Genomic DNA, 27,465 nt, shown 5'->3' with positions numbered 1-27,465 from the left:
GCATGTTTGATATTTTTAAAAAGGCATATGCTACTGACTATGCTTATGCACATAGGTAACATGATCACTGCTTGTCCAAAATTTTACTATACAGATAATACCCCCAGAAATTATTTTAGCCTTTTTAATAAATGTTGTTATTGATGTTAAGCTCACCAGGGAAAACATCATATATTGTTATGTATATACTAGGTTAATTATTTAAAGACTGAAGTGCAACATAACTAGATTCTAAATAATCTATTTTTCAAAACACACAACAGTCCAAACAGTAAAAGTAAAGTCCAAATTAAGAATTTCATTCTTAAGAATTGTTTAATTCAAAATAGTTTTCCAGAGTGTACAAAAGATACTATTTTTTTTCTAGAATCAGCTAAATTAGACATATTACATTGAGAAAAATGTTTCTCATTTCTTTCCTGTTACCTTTGATTTCATTGCAGAGATGTTAACATAAGAAATTATTATTATTATTATTAATTTAATTTATATACCGCCCTTCTCTCAGGAGACTCAGGGCGGTGAAATAGATTATTTTGTTATCTAATTTTACCTTCCAAAAGACAGAAGCAGATGAAAAATGTGAGGTTCTTTCCTGTTGGCTTTTCTGAATTAGCTGTTTTACATTCTAAAAGTTTAGTTCCTAAAGAAGTAATCCTGTAAATAATTTTAATGTCCTCCTCTAGTGCAGGCTCTTTTATGACTCAAGGACTTCAACTCCCAGAATTCCTGAGCCAGCATGGCTCAGCTTGGAAACCTCTCCCTTTCCCCTCAGCATGGCTGGCTCAGGATTTCTGGGAGTTGAAGTCCACGAGTCATAAAAAAGAGCCATGATTGCTAGCCCTGCAATTGGCTTAGGAAAACCAATAAGGGAGCTGGGTTGTTTTTGCAAAAAAAAGGTTCCGGAACACCGTTCTGAGCGTTCTATGAGAAAAAAAGCCCTGCATGTACTTAATTATAGATATGTAATTGCTATAATATAATCCAAACTTAATTATTTTTAAAATTTCTTCTGTTTCCACTTACTCTTTTGTTCTGGAACTGTCACTTTTGGAATGTGTGATCCCTGTCCCCCCCCAAAAAATGAGCATCCTGATGTTAAGCAATAGATGGCACAGAAAAGAGCAATTAAAATAATGCATAATATTAATAAAGTTTAAAATTTTAAAGGAAGGCTAAACAATCTGCAAATTGGAAGAACTCTCAAAAGCCTTTTTATTTCATCACATTTGTATAGCTGCCCATTTCATATAGTGACCCACACAGTGACAATTAATCCAGGTCCTTGCCCGGTGCAAGTAATCAAGACCTAAAACTTCCACCGTTTGGTAATTGGGATTTTTTTAAAAGGGGAAAAAAAGACAATTTGTCTTGCAAAATTTGGATAATAGCAGTGAGAGAAAGCTTTCACATATTCTAGCACACACCAAATGAAATTGGTGACAAATTCAGGATGCAGAAGAACAAACATATAGTACAGGTAGTCCTCGACTTAAAACAGTTCACTTTTCACACAACCGTTGCAGTGTCCCCATGATCATATGATTGAAATTTGGATGCTTGGCAACTGGCTCCTATGGATGACAGTTGCAGTGTTCCAGGATCCCCTTTTCTAACCTTTTTTATGGAGAAAGTCAATGGGGAAGCCAGATTCACTTAACAACCATGTTACTAACTTAACAACTGCAGTGATTCACTTAACAGCTGTGGCAAGAAAGGTCATTAAATGGGACAAATTCACTTAAAAAGTGTTTCACTTAGCAACAGAAAGTTTGGGCTCAGTTGTGGTCATAAGTCGAGAACAATCTGTACTACAGTTATTATTGAAAGAGGAATTTAAGGTGTTCATTGCCAGCCAATATAGAAACAGGCTTTTTCAGAGGTAAGACAAACATTACACAAGAGGGGAAGGGCTAGCAATAGGATTTAGACATAATAACCAAAAGGAACTATTAACTGCATATTCAAAGGCTTTACATGTTTGAATTGCCAGTTGAGGAATTGCTTATAAGAAGTCACCAGTAGGGGATCCATTGAGTTTATTAGTATAATATCCATAAACACTGGCAACAGTGTTCAAGAAGAGCAAGTGTTTGCTTGGAGAACCAGGTGTTGAATTAAAAATCCTCATTGGCGTTAATCGATTCGGATATATAAAGTGTAATATCTCTGAATATTTGTATGAATATATTTCATTAGCCCACAGGCAGAAACAAAATTTAGCAATAAAATTGTGTCACTGAACTCCTGCCAGCATTTTGTTCCTGTTTGAAGTTCTTCCAAAGTAGTTGCGTTCTTCTGAAAACACCAAGCCAGGTGTTTTTTTGGGTTTTTTTGCAGCGCAGTCAGTTCTGTGTCTCTTTCGTTTTGCAGGAGATTGACCTCCCTCAACCCTTTCTCTTGAGCTACAACTGATTTGTCTATTGCAATCCACACTCATATTCAAGGGACATCAAATGGCTAACTATTGAAAACAACATCTCTGATGTTATCCAGTGGGCTAGCCATGGTAAAGCTTTTATGGTAGAAAAACTGTGGAAGCAGCTGCCAGTAAATTGATTAAGAGAGTGCACTATTGATTAGGAACAAGTCTGAGTGTGGAGTCAGCTAAGGGGATCCAAGCTAGGAAATTCTACTCCTGGGGAAAGAAGAGAGCTTCCTGATGAGAATAATTCACAAAGCTACTGTGGTTTTCTATTGAAATCAGTAGCTGCATTTTTTTTTAATTTTCAGCAGGTGTCCCCTCCAAATAGACCTGAAACAGAGAATGTTGTCTTGCTTGATCTCCTGAATAACGACTCACTTACTTTGAGTAGCCAAGTGAGCACTGAGTCACGATAAGGAACAAACTTGTTCTTATTTTTTCCAGCAGCTTGATCTGCCAGGGCTGAAATGACCAACCCAAGAGTTGTGAGAGACCTGCATTGGGAGAAAAAGATTCTGTAATTATATGGTGATTAGAATCAGATATACACATAAGAACAGATGGTCCCTCTATTAATTTGCATTTTGCTTTTAGGGGTAAAACTGCCTAAGCATTAACTAATCTAAACAGAACCCAGAAAAAAAATAATTCTTAATTTTTCCCTTGTTTCTAACCTAATAATTTCTGAATTCTCAGAGACGGAAAGAAAGAAGTCCTATTTCTTTTAAAGTAAAGTTGGAGGGAAAAGTCAAAGGATAACTCTGTTTCTTTTTTCTTGTTGTCATTCTGAATAAGTAAAGAAGATTAGAACACATTTACTTTTGCCTTCACTCTCCATTTAAAAACATTTAATTCCTTAAAAAGGTAAACTTTACTTGTTGATGTTGCTTCCTTCCTTCAACCTATCGCCTGCAGCTCCTGTCTTGGTTGCTCTTTCACTGCCTGCTAGGTCAACCAGGCTCAACTTGCCGACTTTCTCACCCGAGGTCTGTGGAATGAAAATAGCATTAGCCCAATAACATATCACTTCCTCAGCACCCCAAAATACCCTTCATACTTTTTCTCAGTTTGAGAGAAAAGAAAGGAAGGGAAGGGAAAGTGACAACAGTGGGAAAAACCTTGATGCTCAAGAGATAATTAAGTATGAACTGTGTAATGCTATTATAAATTATTTATTGTGTAACAAATGTGCCTTATTCCAAAGAGTTTATAGAGAAATCTCTCATGCCTTCTACATAAGTTTCAGCTCCCCTAATCACCAAGCCAACAATTAACATCTAGCACAAATACATGTGACCAAAGCTGATCTAGATTTTACTGGTTGGGGAAAACAACGGGATAAGAGATTAAAAGGGAAGGTAACAAAAAATGAATTCCTCATGCCCCATACCACTATAAATAACAAAGCTTTAAAAGCTTTTAAATCAAACTTGCATGTTGGTGAGTTTTAACTTTAATTTTCCAAGAATGGAATAAGCAAAATAATTAAAGAGCAAAGAGACAGGACTTAACTAGTCTGTATTCAGACAATAATGTCTGCATATTTTTGCTTATAAGGAATCATTCCATTACTCAGGGATACAAGCACATAAAGTGAAAGCAGAAGATCTCTATACATTTTCAGGTTCACAAGGGACTTTCAGTTCATGTATTATATTTTAGCCTACTTAGGCAAAGGTAAAAGAAATTTGAAAAATATAAGATGTTCCTAAAACTAAGTGCAGGTGTTCTCAAAATATGTGGAGAAGTGAGGTACCTGCTACCCACCCAAAAATGCTCTTCCCTTGATATGTTTTTTGGATGTAAGGGAAAATAGGAGAATGCTTTTTAAAATGGAAATGAGAATCCTTAGTAGTGTAGCTAAAAAAATTCAAGTGTTCCAGCTCCAGGGCTTCAAAATGTACTTTACCTTTATTGCTCTGGGAAGCGGGATGGGGGAATGGAGAAACACAACAGCCTGTGGATGCCTTTTTTAGGGTGTGACTTATTTCTCCTAGAAAATGAGGGATATATTATCTATTATCTGTAAGCCCCAACCAACCAAATATTGTTAGGGTATGTTCAGATAACACTGAAACCTCCAGAAGAATCACTTTTCATAAATAAATAATGTTCTCTCGGTTCAGATCCCAAACAAACTGTAGAGAACAGCAACTCTCCCTAAAGTTATAAGGTCTGAGATTTCAACCTGGAAATGTATCCGACGCTATTTTTAAAACTCATGATTTTCAACAAGTTTGTCCAAATAGCACTGATGTTCCTAGAAAGACTATGCTACCTCTCATGATGAGGCTGGGAATCTGTGATCTTCAGGAAGGCTTTAACCCCATCATCTCTGACCTTAGACCAAAGTGCTAGAATTAATAGGAGTATGAGATGAAGAACATCTGAAGACTGCAGGTCCCCCAGTCTGCCCTAGGGTAACAAGATCTATTCTAAAAGCAAGTAAACAGGAGTAAAATCCTGGCAAAAATATTTGTTTTGGTGTGGCATTTATAAAACTTTTTTCATTCAGTTTTTATAGAACTCTGTTATTTATCTGTACTGCAAATTGCAGGACTCACCCCTGATTTTACATCATACAATATGTGTGTGAGGATAATCTTGAAAACAGCATGGGATCGACTGCTCTCTTCATTCATGTTGGTTGCAGCAACTGTACGAGATTTATTGCCTTCAGACATCAAAGACTCTATATCCTAAATAAAAGAATCACAAAACATATTGTATTTTAGTGAGATATGATAACTTGAGATATGAACTAAGCCATGTGACTCATTCAACAAATCATAAACAAACCACAGCTTAATGTGATGTCTTGACTCAGTCATTGAAGTCTTGGTTTTATCAAGTGGTTAGAGAATGCTATGTTCAGTGAGTACAACAAGTTCTTATTGCTCCACATAAATTATGGTTTTGTAATATATTTTCCCTGATTTATCCTAAATGCTATCTGCACAGATCAGAAAAATAACACACTGCTTCTGTTTTGTCAAACTGGCTAATTAAAGTATTAGGTAAAGGTAAAGGTTCCCCCGCACATGCGTGCTAGTTGTTTCCAACTCTAGGGGCCGGCGCTCATCTCCGTTTCAAACCTGAAGAGCCAGCGTTTGTCCAAGGACGTCTCCATGGTCATGTGGCTGGCAAGACTAGACGCCAAAGTTGCATGGAACACTGTTACCTTCCCACCGTAGTGGTCCCTATTTTTCTACTTGCATTTTTATGTGCTTTCGAACTGCTAGGTTGGCAGAAGCAGGGACAAGTAACAGGCGCTCACTCTGTTACGCGGCACTCGGGATTCGACCCGCCAAACTGCCGATCTTCTGATCGACAAGCTCAGCGTCCTAACCCACTGAGCCACCGTGTCCCTATTAAAGTATTAAAGTATTACTTGACAGCAAAAAAAAACATTTTAGTTATCTTCAGTGACCAGGCTGGAGATGGATTTCTAAAATAAAAATTAGGGAAGTTCAAGCAACCTTGGAGACCTCATGTTCTGTGACATGGAATCTCTAGCCACCCACATCTCTGATAGGCATGGGTGCTGGTTCAGTAGAAAGGCACTCTATTCCGGAATCACAGAGTTGAAAGAAATCTTAGAGGTCATCTAGTCAAAGACATCTTCTCCTTCTCATTTGGTGTTATATACTCCAGAGACCTCTGCTTAAAAGCCTCCCGTACAGGAGAGTCCACCACTTTCTAAAGCCATGTGTATGGCTTCAATATGTTCCAAACAGCATTTGTTCAGGGACCTCTAGGAGTAAGGTCTGATGAACCCAGGTTACAATTTTGCTTAGTATTTTCATTAGGACATATTTAAAAAAATAGCTAAAATGTAAGTATTGCATCTGAACTATTTGGGCCTTGCTTACATTCAATATGCTTAATGTCCTTATTTGAACAAGAGAAATTCTCCTACTGAAACTGGGAAGTGTAACAAAAGCAAGACATGATGTACGCATGTGCATAGATGCATGCTTCACATATATTCATTCATTAAATCTTACAGCAGTTTTATATAGTAGATTTTTTGCATTATTATTATTCTGTTGCAGGGCAAGCTGAGAGAAACCAAGACAGATGGCTTTGGAAAGTGGTGGACTCTCCTGTATTGGAGGCTTTTAAGCAGAGGTCTCTGGAGTATACAGCACCAAAGCCAGCTATTAAATGACCTTTAAGGTCATTTTCAGCTGGATGCTTTTATGAGATGACTGGGTTATGTTAGATTACTCAGCAAGTTTGCTGCAAAAGTCAACCAATAAAATTTACACTTTATTTTAAACCTCTGAAAAGCTCATAACAAAGCAGTGTTCAATTTTTAGTTTACAAAGAGAACAATTTCATCAAAACATCACGTGCAAATTTGCTCTAAAATTACACTGAAGTTGGAGGAAGGGTTTTTGTCTGCAATAGTGCACATGTTCTGAACGGGAGTCATGATTCATGCTCAATGTAATATATTTCCCTGTGTTTTTGACTTGGTTTTTTGTGAGAGCCAGTTAGATTGTTGAAGTGCAAACATTCTCAGACACTTAAGGCTATTGCTAAAGTTCTGCAAACAAGCCTACCACAATTACTTGCTAAACTAGTTTTGCAAGATCTTTGTCTTCTTTCTTTAAAGGCAAACATAACATCTCCTGATGACTTCATGAAAACATCCAGGTAGTTTAAAGGTAAAGGTTTCCCTTGTCCAGTCATTTCCAACCCCCATGGGATGGTGCTCATCTCCGTTTCTTAGCCAAGGGAGTCAGTGTTGTCCAAAGCCAATTCCATGATCATGTGGCCAGCATGCCTATGCACCAAGGTGCACAGAACGCTTGCCAATAATATGGGAGTGATGTTACCACTGCCTCCTTCTCAAATGTTTTTTCAGCTGATATTTCCCATTCAAATGTTAACCAACTCCACCCCTTCTTAACTGTCTGAGCCAGTCAGGTCAGCTAGGAGCTGTGTTATGAAATTAGAGCTGATCCTCAAGATCATAGTTCTATAGATGCCTTCCTCATTCTAATTTCCACTAGAATGCAGCAGACCAAAATATCATCCACTATCAACTAATTTAGTAATGCTGGTTGCAGACAACAGGAGTTGTAATTCAGCAAATTTCTGCAGCATTACAGGACCTTACAGGGTTTATATGGCAGAAATGAAGATGGGGGCAAACAAATAACCTTAGTGTGCTTCATTAGCTTTACAGCTATAAACATTCAAAGGATGAGAGCTTCCTAAAGGGCAGTTCATAACTGCAAGGGCACTGCGGGTGGAAACATATTGGTTATGTAGATACAGCAAAGATATTAAAAACAAGATAATGATATTTCAAATAACACTTTATCTTTGCTTCTGGTGATGCTGGACCTCAGCTGTTAAACTTCATCTTAAAATACAACACAAGAGAAGTATCTTCTGTAAAAAAATGTGCAGGTGACTTCTACCGTTAATCTTGGAAAGCCATTGCTAACCAAGCACAAGGATCACTGGGCCAGACAGATCAATTTGTCGAAGATCTATTGAAGTATACTATGAAACAATGATACTCCCTCTCATCAACCCTGAACAGACCATGGAGAAGATGGGGAAAGCATGAGGTTTTCTTTTCCCTCCCATTGACTTTGTTCCTGCACTTAAATTCCAGAGATCCTGTGCAAAAAGAAGGGAATTGGTTGGACCCTTCCTTCCAGTGATTTTGCTTACTGAGAAATCCCAGGTTAGAACTGTTACCTCTTAACTGATTCACTATTATTTTCTAATGTACTGTAAGCTGTTTTGGACATATGTTCTTGTAGAAAAGAAGTATATAAATAATTGGGTGATGATCACCATTCCACTGAACATTATTAGGTAAGCCAATTATAATGAATTTCTTTACCTTGTAACTGGCAACAGCTAGTTTTGAAAGACCATCTACATAAGGTCCGTAAACACTGTGCTCTCTGACCTTTAAAGACTGACGGCTCCTGTATGAAAGCAAACATACAAAAAGAGGTTATATTTCAAGAATGTAAATGGGCAATGTTGTCCATGCAATATTGTCAGTCAGGCACCTCTGAGTCATGCTGATTCACACTTGATTAGACCTTTCCTCTTAACCTCAAATGAGGTTTCAGTTTTGATTGGACTGTGTCCAGCATATAAAGATGCTTTTGACTGACCAATTTCACTGTCCATCCTGGGGGAACTAATCCACTCTTCTCAAGGTGAAATTCTCAACAACAAAAATACTATCACACAAAGATAAGAAAAAAGACAGAGGCTATCCAGATTGCATGTTATCAAGATAACAGTCAACATACTGCTCCAGGGACTATTTAAAACATTTAACAGATTTTTGAATTTAAACTTCCCTGAGGTAATTTTGAGATTTAAAAACCTACTCAAAGATAGTTATTTTCCTTCCCCCCCCTCCCACCAATTACTGGGTATAGTTAACAGAAAAGGGGCAGGAAAGATGGAAGCATGGATTCCCATTCTTCCATGAATTCCATGAAATCTAAGAAATCCTTTACACCTAGGAGCAGCACCAAAAACTGTCAGCACTATTTTTTGAAAAACTCAGCAGACTCTTACAAATAAATTAAACTTTATTGTAAAAAAGTAAATGATTTTTTTTTAAAAAAGTGTTAAGTAAACCTTGTCTGAGAATGTTAGAATCCTGCAGATTTCAGTAGTGAGAATTTCAGCAAGACTTTAAGAATTTTTTGGGGTGGAGAGGGCAGAGAACTACTTGAAGATTGCCATATAGTGGGTGATAATATAGATTCACTTAACTGAGTTCTGATGGTGAAGCAAAAGAGAGTGGCTCTCTTAAATTCCAATGAAGATTCTTTCCCGGCCTATTTAGGAAGACTTAGGATAATATCAAACTCTTTCTGCATGCAAAGCACGTGCTTAATTACCGAGAGAAGGCCCATCCCCAGAAGCAAAAATTACTGGTTTTCTTCTGAAGGAATGCATGTTGACCGTGTGAGGAATGCAGAAGAAGGAGACTTCCACTCCCACCAAATGATTACGGGGTTGCCTGCAATCTTGGTGTTCCCCAAACCCTTCCTTACCCCTTTGGGTCCAGCAGATCTCTGACTTTCTCATTATAAATCTCCATGTAGGATACTTCCACCTTAAAACTCTGCTCTTCGCTCTCCTCTTGCTGGGCTCTTTCAAAAAGACTGCTACAGAGCCGAGGTATTAGTCCAGGCTCATCAGCTGTGCCCATCATTGTGTAGGATTTTCCAGATCCTACATAAAAGAGAAACAAAACATGTTTTAAGAAATTAGAAATGTTGGGAAAGCCCGTGAAGTCTTACTGAGGACATTTATAAATAAATCTATATTTAGGTAACTCTTCCATTATTAGGGATGAAAAGATGAAGCAAAATTATTATTCTGAATTCATGGGAAATATTACAAATATTACAGCCTGACATTTCATGCCCTACAGTGTAAATAAATGGTTATAGTTCTACAAATCAAGCTATATCTAATTGAGTTTATTGGGTGAGCTGGATGAATAAATTACTATAACTATCTTGTTTTCTCTGATCACGTGGAAAAAAATGTGTAAACATACAAAACTGGTTTGTCAAATTGCATAGGTGAGTTGGAGCACTGTAACGGTCTCCCTGTGCTATTACATCAAGGTCGGTTACACCACTCGCAGGAGATGCTTATCTGCTTAATGTGGAAAAGAATCAAGCCGTAGGTAAATAAGGGTTATATCTGGTTGCATCCCTACAGAACAAATATTATCCCGGATCTCCAGCTCTTTTGTTTGCTATATATAAGTTAAACAAAATATATCACGAAGAGTCAAGGATAGGAAACTCCTGTCTTGTCCTCAACCCACAGTTACCATAAATATTAACTCACTATTATTTTGTGCCCAATAGTAGCCAGTATCTTCAGTGGCTAATGGGAAAGCAAAAAGACGTCCATCACGTCCACCCTTCTTTCCCTTTCCCCTCTCATTTTTCTATTTCTCTTAACCTGTCTTTCATACCTGTGTTTCCCCAAAAATGCACCTGCATTTTCTGCATTGTTTGATAAAAGCAAATCTTCCTTCCTCTGTCCTTACCACTTTCTATAGAGGGATGATTGAGAGCCTCCTGTCATATTGCATTACAGTCTGGTTTGGAAGCATCACTGCTTCAGACAGGAAGGCAGTGCAGAGTGGTGAGGATGGCAGAAAAGATTATTGGCAATTCCCTCCCTTCCATCCAGGACATAGCATATAAGCGTTGCTTGAACAGGGTCCACAGGATTGTCTCAGACACTACACATCCTCTTCACAACCTGTTTTCCTTGTTACCTTTTGGGAGGAGGCTTCATGGTATCCAAAACAGAACATCCAGAATCAGTCACAGTTTTGTTCCATACAGTTATTAACCTTGTGAACTCTCAAGCTTCCTCTTTCCGCTGTGACTTCAAGATGGACAGTAATTAATATTTATATGTATTTATATAAAAGAGTATATAGATATGTTGTATATAGCATGTTTGTATGTGTGTTATGTATGTGTAAACTTTTGAGAGCAAGGAACAGAATTTCATTTTTAATGTGTGCCAGTATGTCCACAGTAAAAAATGACAATAAAGGTTATCTTATCTCTTATCTTATAAGACCAGGTCTTATATTAATTTTTGCTCCAAAAGAAGCATTAGGGTTTATTTTCCAGTTAGGGTTTATATTTGGGGAAATATGGTACTAAAGTAGGTTGACTCAGCCTTCCATCCTTCCGAGGTAGGATTGTTGGGGGCAGTAAGCTGACTTTGTAATAATGCCGCTTGGGGTATGTGTGAAAGCCCTAACAAGCAGGCATATACATAGAATGAAGGCTACTGCTAAGCTTGTAAGCCGCCCTGAGTCTTCGGAGAAGGGCGGGATATAAATGTAATAAAAATAAATAAATAAATAAATAAATAAATGCATCCATCTGGGTGACGATTTTAACTGGGGCTTATTTTCGGGGTGGGGCTTATATTACGAGCATCCTGAAAAATCATGCTAGGGCTTATTTTCAGTTGGGTCTTGTTTTCAGGGAAACACGGTATTACCATTACCAAGTTAGAACCATGTGGAGTACAGTTAACATTAATATAATTGTTTAAAAATGACAATAAAACATCTGGCTCATATTTATAAGCCTGCATAGTGGGTTTCATTCATTTGGCATTTTAAAGAGGAGTGAACAACATTTTTGCAGCTAGTGTCAGTTGGTCTCTGAAAGTTGCAGTGGTTGGTTGGTAATAACATCTAAACAGATAAGATCAAATTTTCAGCTTTCTTTCCAGTGGGGTTAAAACTGGAAAGAAAAACTGATGCCTGGAGCATTGTAGAGACTCATGGACATAGTTTTCTCCTTAACCTCCCCTGGTTGGCTGGGGAATTCTGGGAGTTGAAGTCCACAAGTCTTAAAGTGGCCAGGTTTGAGGATCCCTGCCCTTATAGAAGTAAATCAATTTGTTCCAGAAAGATTTGGGTTTTATTAATGAGAATTCTATTTCAGTTCTTCCCCAAATCTAACATTTTGGTCTTGCTAATTTCTGATGTATACTAAGGGCTGGAAAAAAATCCTTGGAGGTCTGTAGGTTGGCTATCTTTCCTTTAAATTATGGCAAAATGGCAGAATGTTGGGGGATAATTTTAGAAAATATAACTAATTTGTTCTTCAATATGTCTAAAGAGCTACATTCTGAATCAGTCCATCTAAAGCAGAGGTGGGGAACGATGGTCTGTTTATGACTTCTGGACATAACACCCAGAATTCCTGAGACAATATGGCTGGCTCAGGAATTTTGGCAATTGAAGTCCCCAATTCATAGAAGGGCCATCATTCCCCACCCCTGATCTAAAGGATAGTCTACTCCCCATACAATCTGCTTGTTTTGATTGTTAACTGCTCTATGGTTGACTCAGGTTTGGTAGTGAATATGCTGGATTAGGACTTCTTACCTGCAATTTCCAAACTCTCTCCTTTCACCCCAAACCAATCATGCCCAAACCTTTTCACTAAATGTAAACTTTCTAATATTAAGCCACTATGTGTGAGTTGTGCAGCTACATAACTCTGTTAAATAAATAAATAAATTGGTAAAAGTTTGTTTGTTTTTATTTAGCTTTCAGTATTGCATACTTTCCTCTATTGAGAACCAATTTGGTGTAATGTTTAAAGGCAGCAGACTAGAAATGGGGAGTCTGAGTTCTAGTCCTCCCCTAGCATAAAACTGTCAGGTGCAAGAAGTCAGGGAACCAGGGTAGAGTTCAAAAGTATTACAAGTTTATTTCATGCTACCTATACACAAGGATAGGGACGCGGTGGCTCAGTGGGTTAGGATGTTGAGCCTGTCGATCAGAAGGTCGGCAGTTTGGCAGATTGAATCCCGAGTGCCGCGTAACAGAGTTAGCGCCTGTTACTCGTCCCAGCTTCTGCCAACCTAGCAGTTCTAAAGCACGTAAAAATGCAAGTAGAAAAATAGGGACCACTACGGTGGGAAGGTAACAGTGTTCCGTGCGCCTTTGGCGTCCAGTCATCCCGGCCACATGACCATGGAGACATTCTCAGACAAGCGCTGGCTCTTTGGCTTTGAAATGGAGATGAGCACTGGCCCCTAGAGTCAGAAACGACTAGCACGCATGTGCGGGGGAACCTTTACCTTTTATACACAAGGATCTGAACAAAGGTCTCTTATTGGGGCATAGAGACTCCAAAGCGATGATGCATTTGACCCTGCCCTTGGGCTCAACCTGGTGATCTCCTATAAAAACTAGCCTAATTATTTGGGTCAGGCACTCTGAGTGCTCGAAAGAAGACAATAGCTACTTCCAAAATAGTTATCAAGAAAAAAGTACCAGGATTCAGACTGACTCAAGGAGCTATTGCAACAGCTTTATCTATCAATATTGCACCAGATCTGTTTTTGTTTCCCTTTTTATTGTAGTTCAGATGTGTATTACATTACTTAAGGTTATCATTTTTTTAAAAAAAGGGCTATATTGACAGCCTTGCATGAAGGCAATATGAATATGAGCCATTCAAGACAGATAAGGGAGGAAATAGGATAATCATTCTATTGTACTGAAAAAAGCATAAGAAATCAAAACCAGCATTTGAAATTGAAGGAAGTATGAATAATTAAGTTATGACATTTCTTTTAGCTTGATGTTTGATATTGTTTGATATTGTTCCTAATTTGTTCAATAATCAAAACTAACACATTTTCCCCTTCCCTTCAATTTCCACCTTGCTAATGCTTACCAGTCTGTCCATAGGCAAAAATGCATGCATTGTAACCTTCAAAGGCATTCTGGAGAATGTTCTCACCAAGGCACTTGAAAACAACATCTTGACCTAAAATTAGAACAAAAAAATTCAAATTATGGGGGGAGGAAGAATAAAAAAATACCTTTGTTTAACCTCTCAAAAGCTTCAAACACTTCTAACGTGTGAAAACATTTAATGTTTTTCATGTGTGTCCAAAGTCAATGGAGCCTTCAACGGTGGAAAGCACAGAGCAGATACTCATCTTGACTACACCAAGGCATCCAGTAACTTCCTTTGGAGTTGCTCTGTGTTTAGCCAGCACCAGATTAATTATACTGAAGCATATCTTATGAAAAAAACCCTCTGACCTCAAGAAAGTCACTGCCTTTATTGTTGTTGTTGCTATTTGAATTCCAGGTAAAAAAAAACAAGAACCTTATTGATCACATACTTTCTTCCAGGAATCTCACAGAGGCATGTATAGGGGTTATCTGATTTTATATTCACCACCATTTTGCGAAATTTATCTGGGTAAGGAATTGATAACCTTCATTAATTAAACAGGAATCTGAACTCATCCTATTCCTAGTTTTGAGTCTTTATGGTTAATTTATTCAAACCCAAACTCTCTAAAATGAGACTGAATAATTTATAGTTCAGCATGTTATGGGAATCCAGATCATGATGATAAATCATGATACGTTTTTTAGGCATGAGATATTGTGAACGTGCAACAACTCTGCTTTGTTAACTTAAATTTAGGGTTTAATGTGCTGTCTGAATCTAACAATAACATCTGATCCCAATCTGTCCTCCCAAAAGAGTAATCTACCTCATCTTCTTCTGTTTTGTTTGGATTGTTCCTTGTTTTTGTTCTCCTTTGTATGATAATAATGCAAAAGTGACTTGGTGTCTTCTAAATGCTATGCTCTATAGTAGAGGGAAATCACAATGACAGCTCTTCAGGGTCTTTTGGGGAAGAGAGGGGAATCTGATGCTGGTCCTGAAATTTATTTTCTTTTTCTAGAAATGTGTTCACAATGAGGAAGCTCTCATAAATTCTGGAGACAACCTTTAAATCTTTTAACTCTTTTGAGAAATGATTGCTAAAGTCATTTTTCCTCCCATCAGAGTTCTTCACCATTACAATGATACCTGCATATTTTTCTTTGTTAGTTTCATCCATAGACCAGAAGCAGTGATCATAGGCAAACACCTGCAGAAATATAAATACATTATAAACATTTAATTTAAAAGCTTTCCATGATATTGTGGTAAAGTGAACAAACCAATTAGCTGATCTGGTCATATACAGTTCTGAAATACTTGTCTGCCCACTTGATATGATTTGATTTTTAGAATTTCAATGATACTCCATTCCAGGCTTGCTATGAGGATACCTACAGTATTCAACTTACAACCATAATTGAGTCCAGAATTACAATCATTAAATTATTGCAGCTGTAAATTGAGGCATTAAGTGAACATCATGATCGTTAAGTGAGTGCCATGGTTGTTAAATGAATGCTGTAATCGTTAAGCAAATCCATTTTACCCAATGGGTATTTTTTTGCCATTAAGCAATCAGTCATAGGTCAAGGACTACCTATATAGTTCCTCACTCTTCAGCAGCTAATTTTCAACAATACAGACATCCTCAGCCTGGATTTACCAGGCATATTGGATTACAGCTCCCATAATCTCTGGCTTGTACCACTACTTGCTGTAAACAGTGATGGAAGTTAGAGGGAAGCTATAGTGTCACCCACCCATCAAGAAACAGAATAACAAAGTTGGAAGGGATCTTGGAGGTCTTCTAGTTTAACCTGCTCAGAGAGAAAACCCTATACCATTTCAGAGAAATAGTTGTCCAATCTCTTCTTAAAAACTTCCAGTGTTGAAGCACCCACAATTTCTACAGGCAAGTTGTTCCACTGGTTAATTGTTCTAACTGTCAGGAAGTTTCTCCTTAGTTCTAGGTTGCTCTCTCTTTGGTTAGTTTCCATCCATTGCTTCTTGTCCTGCCTTCAGGTGCTTTGGAAAATAGCTTGATTCCCTCTTCTATGTGGCAGCCCCTGAGATATTGGAACATTGCTATCATGTCACCCCTCATCCTTCTTTTCATTAGACTAGACATACCCAATTCCAGCAATCATTCTTTATATGTTTTAGTCTTCAGTCGCTTAACATCTCTGTTGCTCTTCTCTGTATTCTGTCGAGAGTCTCAACATTTTTTTTACATTGTGGCAACCAAAACTGGATGCAATGTTCCAAGTGTGGTTTTACCAAGCCATTATAAAGTGGTATTAACTCTTCACATGATCTAGGACTGTGTTGGCTTTTTTGGCAGCTGCAGCACATTGCTGGCTCATATTTATGCTGGAGAAGACTGAAGATCAAGACTGAGCAACATTCATTTTGCCTCCTAATTTTGTTCTCACACACTGCTTGGAGCAGATTTCTTCTGACTTCTATTTAAATAAGGTTTTTTTTACAGTTTCCAATTGTCACAGGTTAGAAGAAACTAATGGTAATAGTTGCACATTTCTAATTAATACAGTGATACATATGTATGTTATGGGATCTGTCCCTGACTCCATTCTAACCTACTGATTAGGGGTTGAGACTGATGCCAGATGATATGCTTATTTATGTTAAGAATCCACTGATTCTTATATCCATACGTGGCTATTTGTGTCTCTCTGGACCTAAGCTTACTTTCTAATGTATAAAGCAAAAATAAACACTTGGAGAAAAGGGATGAGAAAGCAGATAAAGTCTTCTGCATTTTATTTTTCATTTGCAGGTTCGCATCCCACCAGGCTCAAGGTTGACTCAGCCTTCCATCCTTCCGAGGTAGGTAAAATGAGGACCCAGATTGTTGGGGGCAATTAAGCTGACTTTGTAATAATGCCGCTTGGGGTGTGTGTGAAAGCCCTAATAAGCAGGCATATACATAGAATGAAGGCTACTGCTAAGCTTGTAAGCCGCCCTGAGTCTTCGGAGAAGGGCGGGATATAAATGGAATTTTTTTAAAAAAAAAAGCAGAATAAAAATAAACTACTAGGGATCAACAACTGCAATCTGAGTCTGTGCATGGATGAGATACTGATTCTAAAACCAAACTACAAACCCCCCCCAAAACCCACCAACAACCCCCAAACCCCCTAGCACTCTTTTACCCACAACCCTCAATCCTCAGTATGTGCTACTGTTTTTCAACTTTTTCTTCTGACTCATGACTTGGCTGCCAATGAAATATGTGGCTTGTTTTAAAGAGAGAAAGAAGGAAAAGCAAGTTTCAAATGTTTTTCCCTTCCTCTTTCAATAGTACTGAATACATCTGGAAAGAAAGTAGAAAATATTTTGGCAAATTATTGAATATGATTCACCACCCCATGCTGCACAGTATTATGAAAATCTTTTACCTTTGGTTGGCTCCTTCAGTTCCATGAGGAAACACAACAGGACATAACAGAAGAGGAAGGGGGGAAGAAAAGAAACTGATTAAAATGTAGGTATTTTAAATGCAAAGGAAATAGCACATTTAAAATACATTAATCAACATTAGGTCAAGGAAACCCACACATGCAATGTATTCTCTTTGAGTTTTGGAGAACTGTGAAAAGAAACCCTACTGGCTTTGAATACAAGAACTTTCTTGGGAAGTGATACAAGCATAACAAGGTCAACAAACAAATACATTTCGAAAGAAGGAATCCAAAATTTGCAACAAGATCAACATGGTGCTGTTATTATCATCATTATACCTTAAATAGTAACAGTAAGTGTCTTCTCCAGTTTAATGCCCTTCAGATATGTTGGAGCTCAACTCCAACAATTCTGCTATGTCTGCAAAGGACTGCTGAATGCCATCTTCTTTCTGTTCATGGAGGCAACTATGTTCTCGTAAGCTATCCCTTACTCCCCAAATTTGACAGGCAGCTACTCTAACGTATTTTAGGTACCCGCTGAAGACTCCATTCTTCACTCATACCTTTCTGGTGTGTATTTTCAAAGAATAATTATCCATTTTCAATAATAACAGGAATAAAGCTTTATTATTCAATATTGTTTTAAAAACTAATTTTTTTTTACTTCTGCTTACTGTTTCAAGAGGGGGCATATCAATATACTGCCTTAAATAAAAATAATAATAATTTCCAGCTACTGCTAGCCATATGCCCAACATATTTACTGGATGAAGATAGGAGAAAACTGCATTCATAGATTGAATGAGATAGCATCTTTGGGTGATTTTAAATTGTGGTTTATAAGTGTAATGTTGATAACATGAATGCTTCAGAGTTTACATTGGACTTTAGTTTAAGGAGGGTGACTTAAAGACTCTTGTCTGAATCATACGCCACATCATAGTTTAAAGTAACAAAAGAGGGGAAGTCTGATCTCATATACTCCTCTCAAGTGGGGGAAGAAACTGGAAGCTCCACATGACATGAAGTTTGCTAAGGCTCATCCTTCTAACAATCAACAATATGCAAACCAGATTATAATGCTAGTTATATTTATATGACTCTGGTATCGTAGATTGCTCCAACATTTATTCCCCTCCCCCCTTTTGATATAATTGCTGGCCATCCTTATCTCTGACACAGAAATTCTGTGACTCACAGAAATTCAAATGCAATACTCAGTTCATATTGGCTGTAAAATCTGAGAAATCTGGACAGGCACGAGAGAAAAAATCAGCAATGGAATATACTGCCTAGTGTAAGAGAGTGCCCCTTATATTGTATTCCTCCCTCACCTCACTATGAGGAGAAACAGGAGGAAACCAGATTCTCCTTTTCTGGTCATTTTTTGCTTCAGTAACAAAGAGACATTTGCCTCCTGCTGGGTAATACTAGTCCTGTCTCATCATCTAAATTTATCCTTAACCATTCCTGATCCTTTCATACTGTCCATCACATTAAGCACCTTTCTCCTCCACAAAAAGCAGTCCACTTTTTATGCTCACTGAGCTTTAGTACTTGGAATATTCTCCCCACCCCCAATTCACGTAAGATTTTTTTTTGTACTTTGACAAACTGGGATTCTACGAACCTGCCCATAGATCCTTTATATAGGGGGAAACGCTATCTGAGAAAGAATTTTCCATTAGTTTACACAGGATGGCTTAATTAAGACATATGGCTAAATTTTACACCTCCTAATCAATCTATATAACTCAACTGTATGGAAGTCACTCAAAAGTCCAGACCCTGAAACTACTGAGACGCATTATCAAGTGTCTGTACAATTATATACCGAGTTCCTTCAACTTAACTCTTCATAGTCATCTAAATCCAATAATACTATAAACAAATTTCAGTTTCTTATCGGATCTCTGCCAAAAGATTTATGGCAGAGTTATCAATATCTTTTTGCTATTCCATTAAAAGCACAGCAGAGCATCTACCCAACTGAATTAGCCCTAGCAAATTGGAAGTAAGGTAGAAGGGTGAGATGAGCCTGGCAATTTTTATAAAACATGGACCTAGAAGTGGAAAAATGTCAGATGACTCTTTTCAATTAATAGATTGAATGAGGTTTTCTGATATAATCTTGCCAAATATAGTGCAGAACTTGAGGATGGTGCACAAGTTGATCCACTGGACATTATGTTTATCTCAGGAGTCCAAGGAAAGAATAAATCTCCATTATGATATCTAAGTGTTTAAACAAGCAAAAAAAGCCAAAATGATATTTAGGCCCATCTACATTCCAAAAACAGATTGATGTTATTACTTTGGTCTTACATAGTGATGCCCCTCCCATGTTCTCACTGGATTACAAACAGCAGTAAAATATAACTCCAGGAAAAATATTATTTCTTGTACAAGGTTACTTCAAATAGGGGGTTATACTTTATATATAAGCAGTTCAAAAGGCTAATGTCAACTAACCATTGTATTCTTTCAACATCAATGAGAGCACAGTTTTTATTAATTTTATTTTTAGAACAAAAAACAAATGCCTTCAACTGAAAGGACAATTCTCACCTAGCTAAGAGAAATGGTGGATATAGCCCTGTAATACCAACCATAACATGGGTGTACATGTATGTAAGTTCATATTATTTTTTCACATATTTTTTTTGAAAAAGTACTAAATAAATTATCTATAAAAGCAGATTTAGGTAAATATTCTGGAATTTATTTTCTCAGACAATACATTCTTATCTTCAAAATGCCCTGTAGAATTTAAAATTGCAAAATCCAAATTCCAATATGGTACAGCAGGTGATACTCAAATAATTCTGCATCAAAAAACCAAACAGATTTCCTCAAGCGTGCCATGAAACCTCAGACTAACTCTAAATTTAATGCATGATAGAAAACAGAATGACATTTATAGCCCCAAATAATAGAGCCTTGTCATAAACAAAGCCCCAAATCACAAAGAATTGAACAGCAGCAGAGTTTCAGGCCTTCCAGATAAAAAAAAGAAAAGCACCACACATAAACAGACATCAAAGCCAGCCAATATATGGCTCTTCCTTTAATGGTAACAGCTGGCGAAAGAGGATGCTAAATAGATCCCTCTTTGTTGGGAATTAGTTTCATATGAATTGGAATGGAGAAATATATATTTCTGGGACTTCAAGATTATAATTTTTTCTGCTTCTATTGACCTTATCCCCTCTTCACTCTTTCTCTCTCTCTTTCTGTATGTGTGTGTCTGGCTAAGAGACTAAAAAGGAAAATATTTTATATTCTGATATGTAACAATATTAATCTTAAATGATAAAAAAAGCCCTTGGAGACATCAGAATTACAAATGTTTTTATTTGACGTTTATTCATTTCATCTGCCCCTTCATGGATTACTGCCTTGTCGTGGCGAAGGGGCTTGCGTAATTCAATGAAGCTATGAGCTATGCCGTGCAGGGCCACCCAAGACGGACAGGTCATAGCAGAGAGTTCTGACAAAACATGATACACTGGAGAAGGAAATGGCAACCCACTCCAGTATCTTTGCCATGAAAACCCTATGGACAGTACCAAAAGGCAAAACGATATGACGCTGGAAGATGAGCCCCTCAGGTCGGAAGGCGTCCAATATGCTACTGGGGAAGAGCAGAGAGCAGAGGGCTAGTACTAGTAGCGCCAGAAAGAATGAAGCGACTGGGCCAAAGCCGAAAGGACGCTCAGCTGTGGATATGTCTGGTGGTGAAAGGAAAGTCCGATGCTGTAAAGATTTTTTCTCCATAGGAACCTGGAATGTAAGATCCATGAATCAAGGAAAGCTGGACGTGGTCAAACAAGAGATGACAAGACTGAACATCGACATCTTAGGTATCAGCGAACTAAAATGGACAGGAATGGGTGAATTTAATTCAGATGACCATCAGGTATACTACTGCGGGCAAGAATCCCTCAGAAGAAATGGAGTAGCCTTCATAGTCAATAAAAGAGTAGGAAAATCAATACTGGGATACAATCCTCAAAATGACAGAATGATCTCAGTTCGAATCCAAGGCAAACCATTCAATATCACAGTAGTCCAAGTCTATGCCCCAACCACCAGTGCTGAAGAGGATGAAATTGACCGGTTCTATGAAGCCCTACAGCACCTTATAGAAGTAACACCAAAAAATGATGTCCTTATCATCATGGGGGATTGGAATGCTAAAGTAGGAAGCCAAAAGATAACTGGAATAACAGGCAAGTTTGGCCTTGGAGTACAAAATGAAGCAGGGCACAGGCTGATAGAATTTTGTCAAGAGAATACGATGGTCATAGCAAACACTCTTTTCCAACAACCCAAGAGACGGCTCTACACATGGACATCACCAGACGGTCAACACAGAAATCAGATTGACTATATGCTCTGCAGCCAAAGATGGAGAAGCTCTATACAGTCGGTAAAAACAAGACCAGGAGCTGACTGTGGCTCAGACTATGAGCTTCTCCTTGCAAAGTTTAGGCTTAAACTGAAGAAAGTAGGGAAAAGCACTAGGCCAGTCAGGTATGAATTAAATCATATCCCTGTTGAATATACAGTAGAGGTGACAAATAGATTTAAGGAATTAGATCTGATAGACAGAGTGCCTGAAGAACTATGGACAGAGGTTCGCGACATTGTACAACAGGTAGCAACCAAAACTATCCCAAAGAAAAAGAAATGCAAGAAAGCAAAATGGCTGTCTGAGGAAGCTTTGCAAATAGCTGAGGAAAGGAGGGAAGCGAAAGGCAAGGGAGATCTTTTCAAGAAAATTGGAGAGATGAAGGGAACGTTTAATGCAAAAATGGGCATGATAAAGGACCAAAATGGCAGGGACCTAACAGAGGCAGAAGAGATTAAGAAGAGGTGGCAAAATTACACAGAAGAACTATACAAGAATGAGCTTAACGTCCCAGATAATCACAATGATGTGGTCACTGACTTCGAGCCAGACATCCTAGAATGTGAGGTGAAGTGGGCCTTAGAAAAGCTGAGCAACAACAAAGCTAGTGGAGGTGACAGTATTCCAGCTGAGCTATTCAAAATCTTAAAAGACAGTGCAGTAAAAGTGCTACACTCAATTTGCCAGCAAATTTGGAAAACTCAACAGTGGCCACAGGATTGGAAAAGATCAGTTTACATTCCAATTCCAAAGAAAGGCAGTGCCAAAGAATGTTCAAACTATCGCACCATTGCACTCATTTCTCATGCTAGTAAAGTCATGCTTAAAATCCTACAAGCTAGACTTCAGCAGTATGTGGATCGAGAACTACCAGAAGTACAGGCAGGATTTCGAAGAGGCAGAAGAACTAGAGATCAAATTGCCAACATACGCTGGATCATGGAGAAAGCTAGGGAGTTCCAGAAAAACATCTACTTCTGCTTCATTGACTATGCTAAAGCCTTTGATTGTGTGGATCATAACAAACTGTGGCAAGTTCTTAAAGAGATGGGAGTACCAGACCATCTTATTTGTCTCTTGAGAAACCTATATGCGGGTCAAGAAGCAACAGTGAGAACTGGACACGGAACCACTGATTGGTTCAAAATTGGGAAAGGAGTCCGGCAAGGCTGTATACTGTCGCCCTGCCTATTTAACTTATATGCAGAGCACATCATGAGAAAGGCAGGGCTAGATGAATCAAAAGTTGGAATTAAGATTGCCGGAAGAAATATCAACAACCTAAGATACGCAGATGATACCACTCTAATGGCAGAAAGTGAAGAAGAACTAAAGAGCCTCTTGTTGCGGGTGAAGAAGGAGAGTGCAAAACTTGGGTTGAAACTTAACATTAAGAAAACCAAGATCATGGCAACTGGCCCTCTCAATTCCTGGCAAATAGATGGGGAAGAAATGGAGGTAGTGACAGATTTTGTTTTCCTGGGCTCCAAGATCACTGCAGATGGGGACTGTAGCCAAGAAATTAAAAGACGCTTGCTCCTGGGGAGGAAAGCCATGGCAAATCTAGACAGCACACTAAAAAGCAGAGACATCACCCTGTCAACAAAAGTGCGTATAGTCAAGGCTATGGTCTTCCCAGTTGCAATGTATGGCAGTGAAAGTTGGACCATAAGAAAGGCTGAGCGCCAAAGAATTGAGGCCTTTGAACTATGGTGCTGGAGAAGACTCCTGCGAGTCCCTTGGACTGCAAGGCGATCAAACCGGTCAGTCCTAGAGGAGATCAATCCTGACTGCTCTTTAGAAGGCCAGATCCTGAAGCTAAAACTCAAATACTTTGGCCACCTAATGAGAAGGAAGGACTCACTGGAGAAGAGCCTAATGCTGGGAAAGATCGAGGGCAATAGAAGAAGGGGACGACAGAGAATGAGGTGGCTGGATGGAGTCACTGAAGCAGTAGGCGTGAGCTTAAATGGACTCCAGAAGATGGTAGAAGACAGGAAGGCCTGGAGGAATGTTGTCCATAGGGTCGCGATGGGTCGGACACGACTTCGCAGCTAACAACAACAACAACACATTTCATCTGTCTAAAAATATACAAACTTAATTTTTGCTTCTCAGTGTATTATAGAAAAACATATTACCACTTAGCTAATCTTGGGCAGTTATAAGAAACCAATATACTTGCTTCTTAAAACTGCTTTAAAAACCACAACAGATTGTAGTAGTAATAACAATCAATGAGCCAGTATGAGCATGTGTCTGAGCTGAATAAAAACAAAGGATCAAACAGAAGGGAGAAGCAATCTAAATTATAACTAACACCTATTCTTTCTAATAAAGGAGAATATTTGTAGCTCAGGTTTGACATGAGGGCCCTTGGCGCTCTCTGAGCTTGCTTGTTTTCTTGCAGACAGTTTCATTACCCAAACTAGGTAACATCACCAGTGCTACCGGTAGTAAGAAGTGCAGTTTGTCGACAATTTATATTCTAGTCACTAGTGGCTTGCCTTTCAGTGTTAGTGCGGGTGGTCTTACAGATTCTTTGGTTGGGCTGTTTGTTTGCTTGCTTGATTGGAGTACTGTTTCCTTGCTTGTTGGTCTGATGTTAACCTTGGAGTTAATCTATGTTGATCTGGGTGCTGATTGCTGGTGGAGAGGTGCTTGGGTCTTTTTGTTCCTTTTTGGGCTGGGTGATAGTCCCTTTTGCATAGTCTATAGATGTTTTATTGATGACTGCTTTGTCAGAGTGCCAGGCTTCTAGAAATTCCCTGGCGTTTTTGGACTTGGCTTGGTCTAGGATGGTCACATTTTCCCAATTGAAACTATGGTTAAATCTGTCTATATGTTATGAAATTAAAGAATTTTCTTCACGTCTTCTGACTGCTAGTTGGTGTTTGTGGATGCATTCTGCCAGGTCTTCTACCTGTTTGTCCTATATGGTGGTTGTTGCAGTCCTCATGTTGTATGTTGTAGATGATTCCTGTTTTTTCTTCTGGGCTTGTTGGATCTTTTGGTCTGCTTAGGATGTTTTCAAGGGCTTCAGTTGGCTTGTGTGCTATGCTGATTGCATGTGGTTGTAGTAGTCTTTTGGTGGTTTCTGAGATATTCTTGATGTGTTGCAGTGTAATTCTTTTTAGGGTTTGTGTTGGTTGTGCTGTATTGAGGTGAGTGGTCAGGGACTTTTTGATAAAGTTGTGTGGGTATCCATTTTGTTGGAATATGTTGTATAGATGCTCTATTTCCTTTTTCTTCTGTAACTTGTCATAATTAACATTTCCCCAGTACATATATCTCTATAGTATACTATAAAAATTGTGGATATTGCATTTTTCTATGCCATCTCAGCAATGCAGCCCAACCTTCCCTATTTCTGTCATTCTGTGTTAATCATCTTTTCATTGGTGGGAGGAAAAAGGACTGTGGGAGATGAGCTAATTTAGCCAAAAAAAAAAAAGACAGGCAAAATTTCTTCTATGTGTGACAGAAACTGCTAACGAATCCTTTAAAGCAGTTACATTCCTGATCCTTCCTGCTAAACTTCTGGAGTTATGTTTTCATTTTTGTTTTACATTTCCAAACCCCTGTAACTGAATAGATGAGTCACTTTCAGAAAATGCCAGAAATCTACATACAGGAAACTTGTTTTTTTTTAATGATATGAAATACTGCAAGATTTATCAGAGAGGGATGGACAGAAATAGAGAATGGGAAAAGGAAAAAAGTCCAGGTTTTAGTGACAGATGGGGCAGGCAACAACCAAATGAAAGCTCAGTACTCAGCAGCACTTAGAGAAGAAGTAACTATATCCCGGGGAAAGAAGTCAGCAAAGCATGAAAAGTATTTGGGTCTCTAAGGAGTATTTAAGTATTTCCATTTTCTTTTTCCTACAAGTCCAATTTTTGAAGAAGTCAACATTTTTACTTAATATACATTCCATCCATCCATCCATCTGTTCTTCAAAAGCTTCTTTTACTTTTTTTATTCTTTGAATGGGCTTTCAACATCTGATATATTATTCTCCTACCCACCAAGAATAATTGTATTTAAGAAGGACGGGCTCTTGTCCTCTCAAATAAATGTAAAGGCAGATAAAAACACTAATTTTATTGTTCCTTTTTCGTAATGTTGAATTTTAATTTCTTACCTTCACTGATTCTTTCTATCTCTCCTCCCAAGACTTTCTCTTTTGCTCTATTCAAATTTTCTGTCACTTATTTTGTATATTACATTTCATTTCAACTGCAATACACTGAAAACCTATCTCACTTTAATCTGGGTTCCTGGACCACTGAGTAAGTCTCTTCCCCTTGTTCCTGAAGTTCCACTCATCGACTGACAGATTGTCTTTGCCAAACAATCGTAATGCAGTGAGATTCTTACAATCAACAAAGCCAAACTGAATCATTGTCTCCTTGGATATAATGTTCTCATATATGTAGTGTTCTGAAATAGTTTTACTATTAACTTTTCCCTATCCCTTTTCTCCATAGAAAGCATAGCTTTACGCACTCCTATTATAGTGTTGTTAGTTGCGAAGTCGTGTCCGACCCATCGCGACCCTATGGACAACGTTCCTCCAGGCCTTCCTGTCCTCTACCATCTTCTGGAGTCCATTTAAGCTCACGCCTACTGCTTCAGTGACTCCATCCAGCCACCTCATTCTCTGTCGTCCCCTTCTTCTATTGCCCTCAATCTTTCCCAGCATTAGGCTCTTCTCCAGTGAGTCCTTCCTTCTCATTAGGTGGCCAAAGTATTTGAGTTTTAGCTTCAGGATCTGGCCTTCTAAAGAGCAGTCAAGGTTGATCTCCTCTAGGACTGACCGGTTTGATCGCCTTGCAGTCCAAGGGACTCGCAGGAGTCTTCTCCAGCACCATAGTTCAAAGGCTTCAATTCTCTGGTGCTCAGCCTTTCTTATGGTCCAACTTTCACTACCATACATTGCAACTGGGAAGACCATAGCCTTGACTATACGCACTTTTGTTGACAGGGTGATGTCTCTGCTTTTTAGTGTGCTGTCTAGATTTGCCATGGCTTTCCTCCCAAGGAGCAAGCGTCTTTTAATTTCTTGGCTACAGTCCCCATCTGCAGTGATCTTGGAGCCCAGGAAAATAAAATCTGTCACTACCTCCATTTCTTCCCCATCTATTTGCCAGGAATTGAGAGGGCCAGATGCCATAATCTTGATTTTCTTAATGTTTAGTTTCAACCCAAGTTTTGCACTCTCCTTCTTCACTTGCAACAAGAGGCTCTTTAGTTCCTCTTCACTTTCTGCCATTAGAGTGGTATTATCTGCATATCTTAGGTTGTTGATGTTTCTTCCGGCAATCTTAATTCCAACTTTTGATTCACCTATTATAGTACCTCCTTCCTATTGCAAAAGGATGGCACGGCTTTGGCATAAATATATAAAATCTTTAATCTGAAAGAGAGAATGATGTGACCTGGGAGATATTAACTATTCTACACAACTATGTATGTAGAAGCACTTACTTACATTCAGGGAAGTAATATTAGCAAGTAGGGCTGTGCAACTTCTTGGATTCAAAAACAAAAGGTGCTGGTTGATAGCACTTGTCTTCAGTTCCTTAAGCAGCTGCATCTTTTCCTAGGATCTCACTCCTGACCCCAGTGTATGCAGTAACAACTTCCAGTAGCAGAATTACCAAAAAAGGAGAATATTTGTAGCTTAGGTTTGACATGAGGGTCCTTGATGCTCTCTGAGCTTGCTTGTTTTCTTGTAGATGTTTCATTATCCAAACTAGTTAACATCAGCAATGCTAGTAAGGAGTCCTTTTGCATAGTCCTTACTAGCACTGATGGCGTTACATAGTTTGGGTAATGAAATGTGGTGTGCAAAAAAACAAGAAAGCTCAGAGAGCACCAAGGACTCCTCAGTCGTAGAAAGGCCTCTTTCTCCATATAAACAATTCTATTTCT

General features: G+C 38.4%; 1 protein-coding gene across 2 annotated transcripts in view; it reads right to left on the bottom strand.

The window, feature by feature from the left end:
- The window catches only part of KIF13B (kinesin family member 13B), a 158,933-nt gene that overhangs the window by 91,098 nt on the left and 40,370 nt on the right, over nt 1-27,465 (bottom strand). For both annotated transcript variants that reach the window (XM_081312970.1, XM_081312971.1), the window contains exons 3-10: nt 17,109-17,121; nt 14,836-14,896; nt 13,675-13,767; nt 9,478-9,658; nt 8,295-8,382; nt 4,990-5,124; nt 3,301-3,413; nt 2,808-2,919 (exon numbers count right to left, since the gene is read on the bottom strand). In XM_081312970.1, coding sequence (XP_081169096.1) covers nt 2,808-2,919; nt 3,301-3,413; nt 4,990-5,124; nt 8,295-8,382; nt 9,478-9,658; nt 13,675-13,767; nt 14,836-14,896; nt 17,109-17,121 — 796 coding nt within the window. The remainder of the gene's footprint in view (nt 1-2,807; nt 2,920-3,300; nt 3,414-4,989; nt 5,125-8,294; nt 8,383-9,477; nt 9,659-13,674; nt 13,768-14,835; nt 14,897-17,108; nt 17,122-27,465) is intronic.

This window comes from Vipera berus (genome assembly GCF_964194415.1).
Source record: "Vipera berus genome assembly, chromosome: 1".
Classification (NCBI taxonomy): Eukaryota; Metazoa; Chordata; class Lepidosauria; order Squamata; family Viperidae; genus Vipera; species Vipera berus.
The sequence above is the reverse complement of the archived record's forward strand: the minus strand, read 5'-3'. Positions and strand labels throughout refer to the sequence as shown.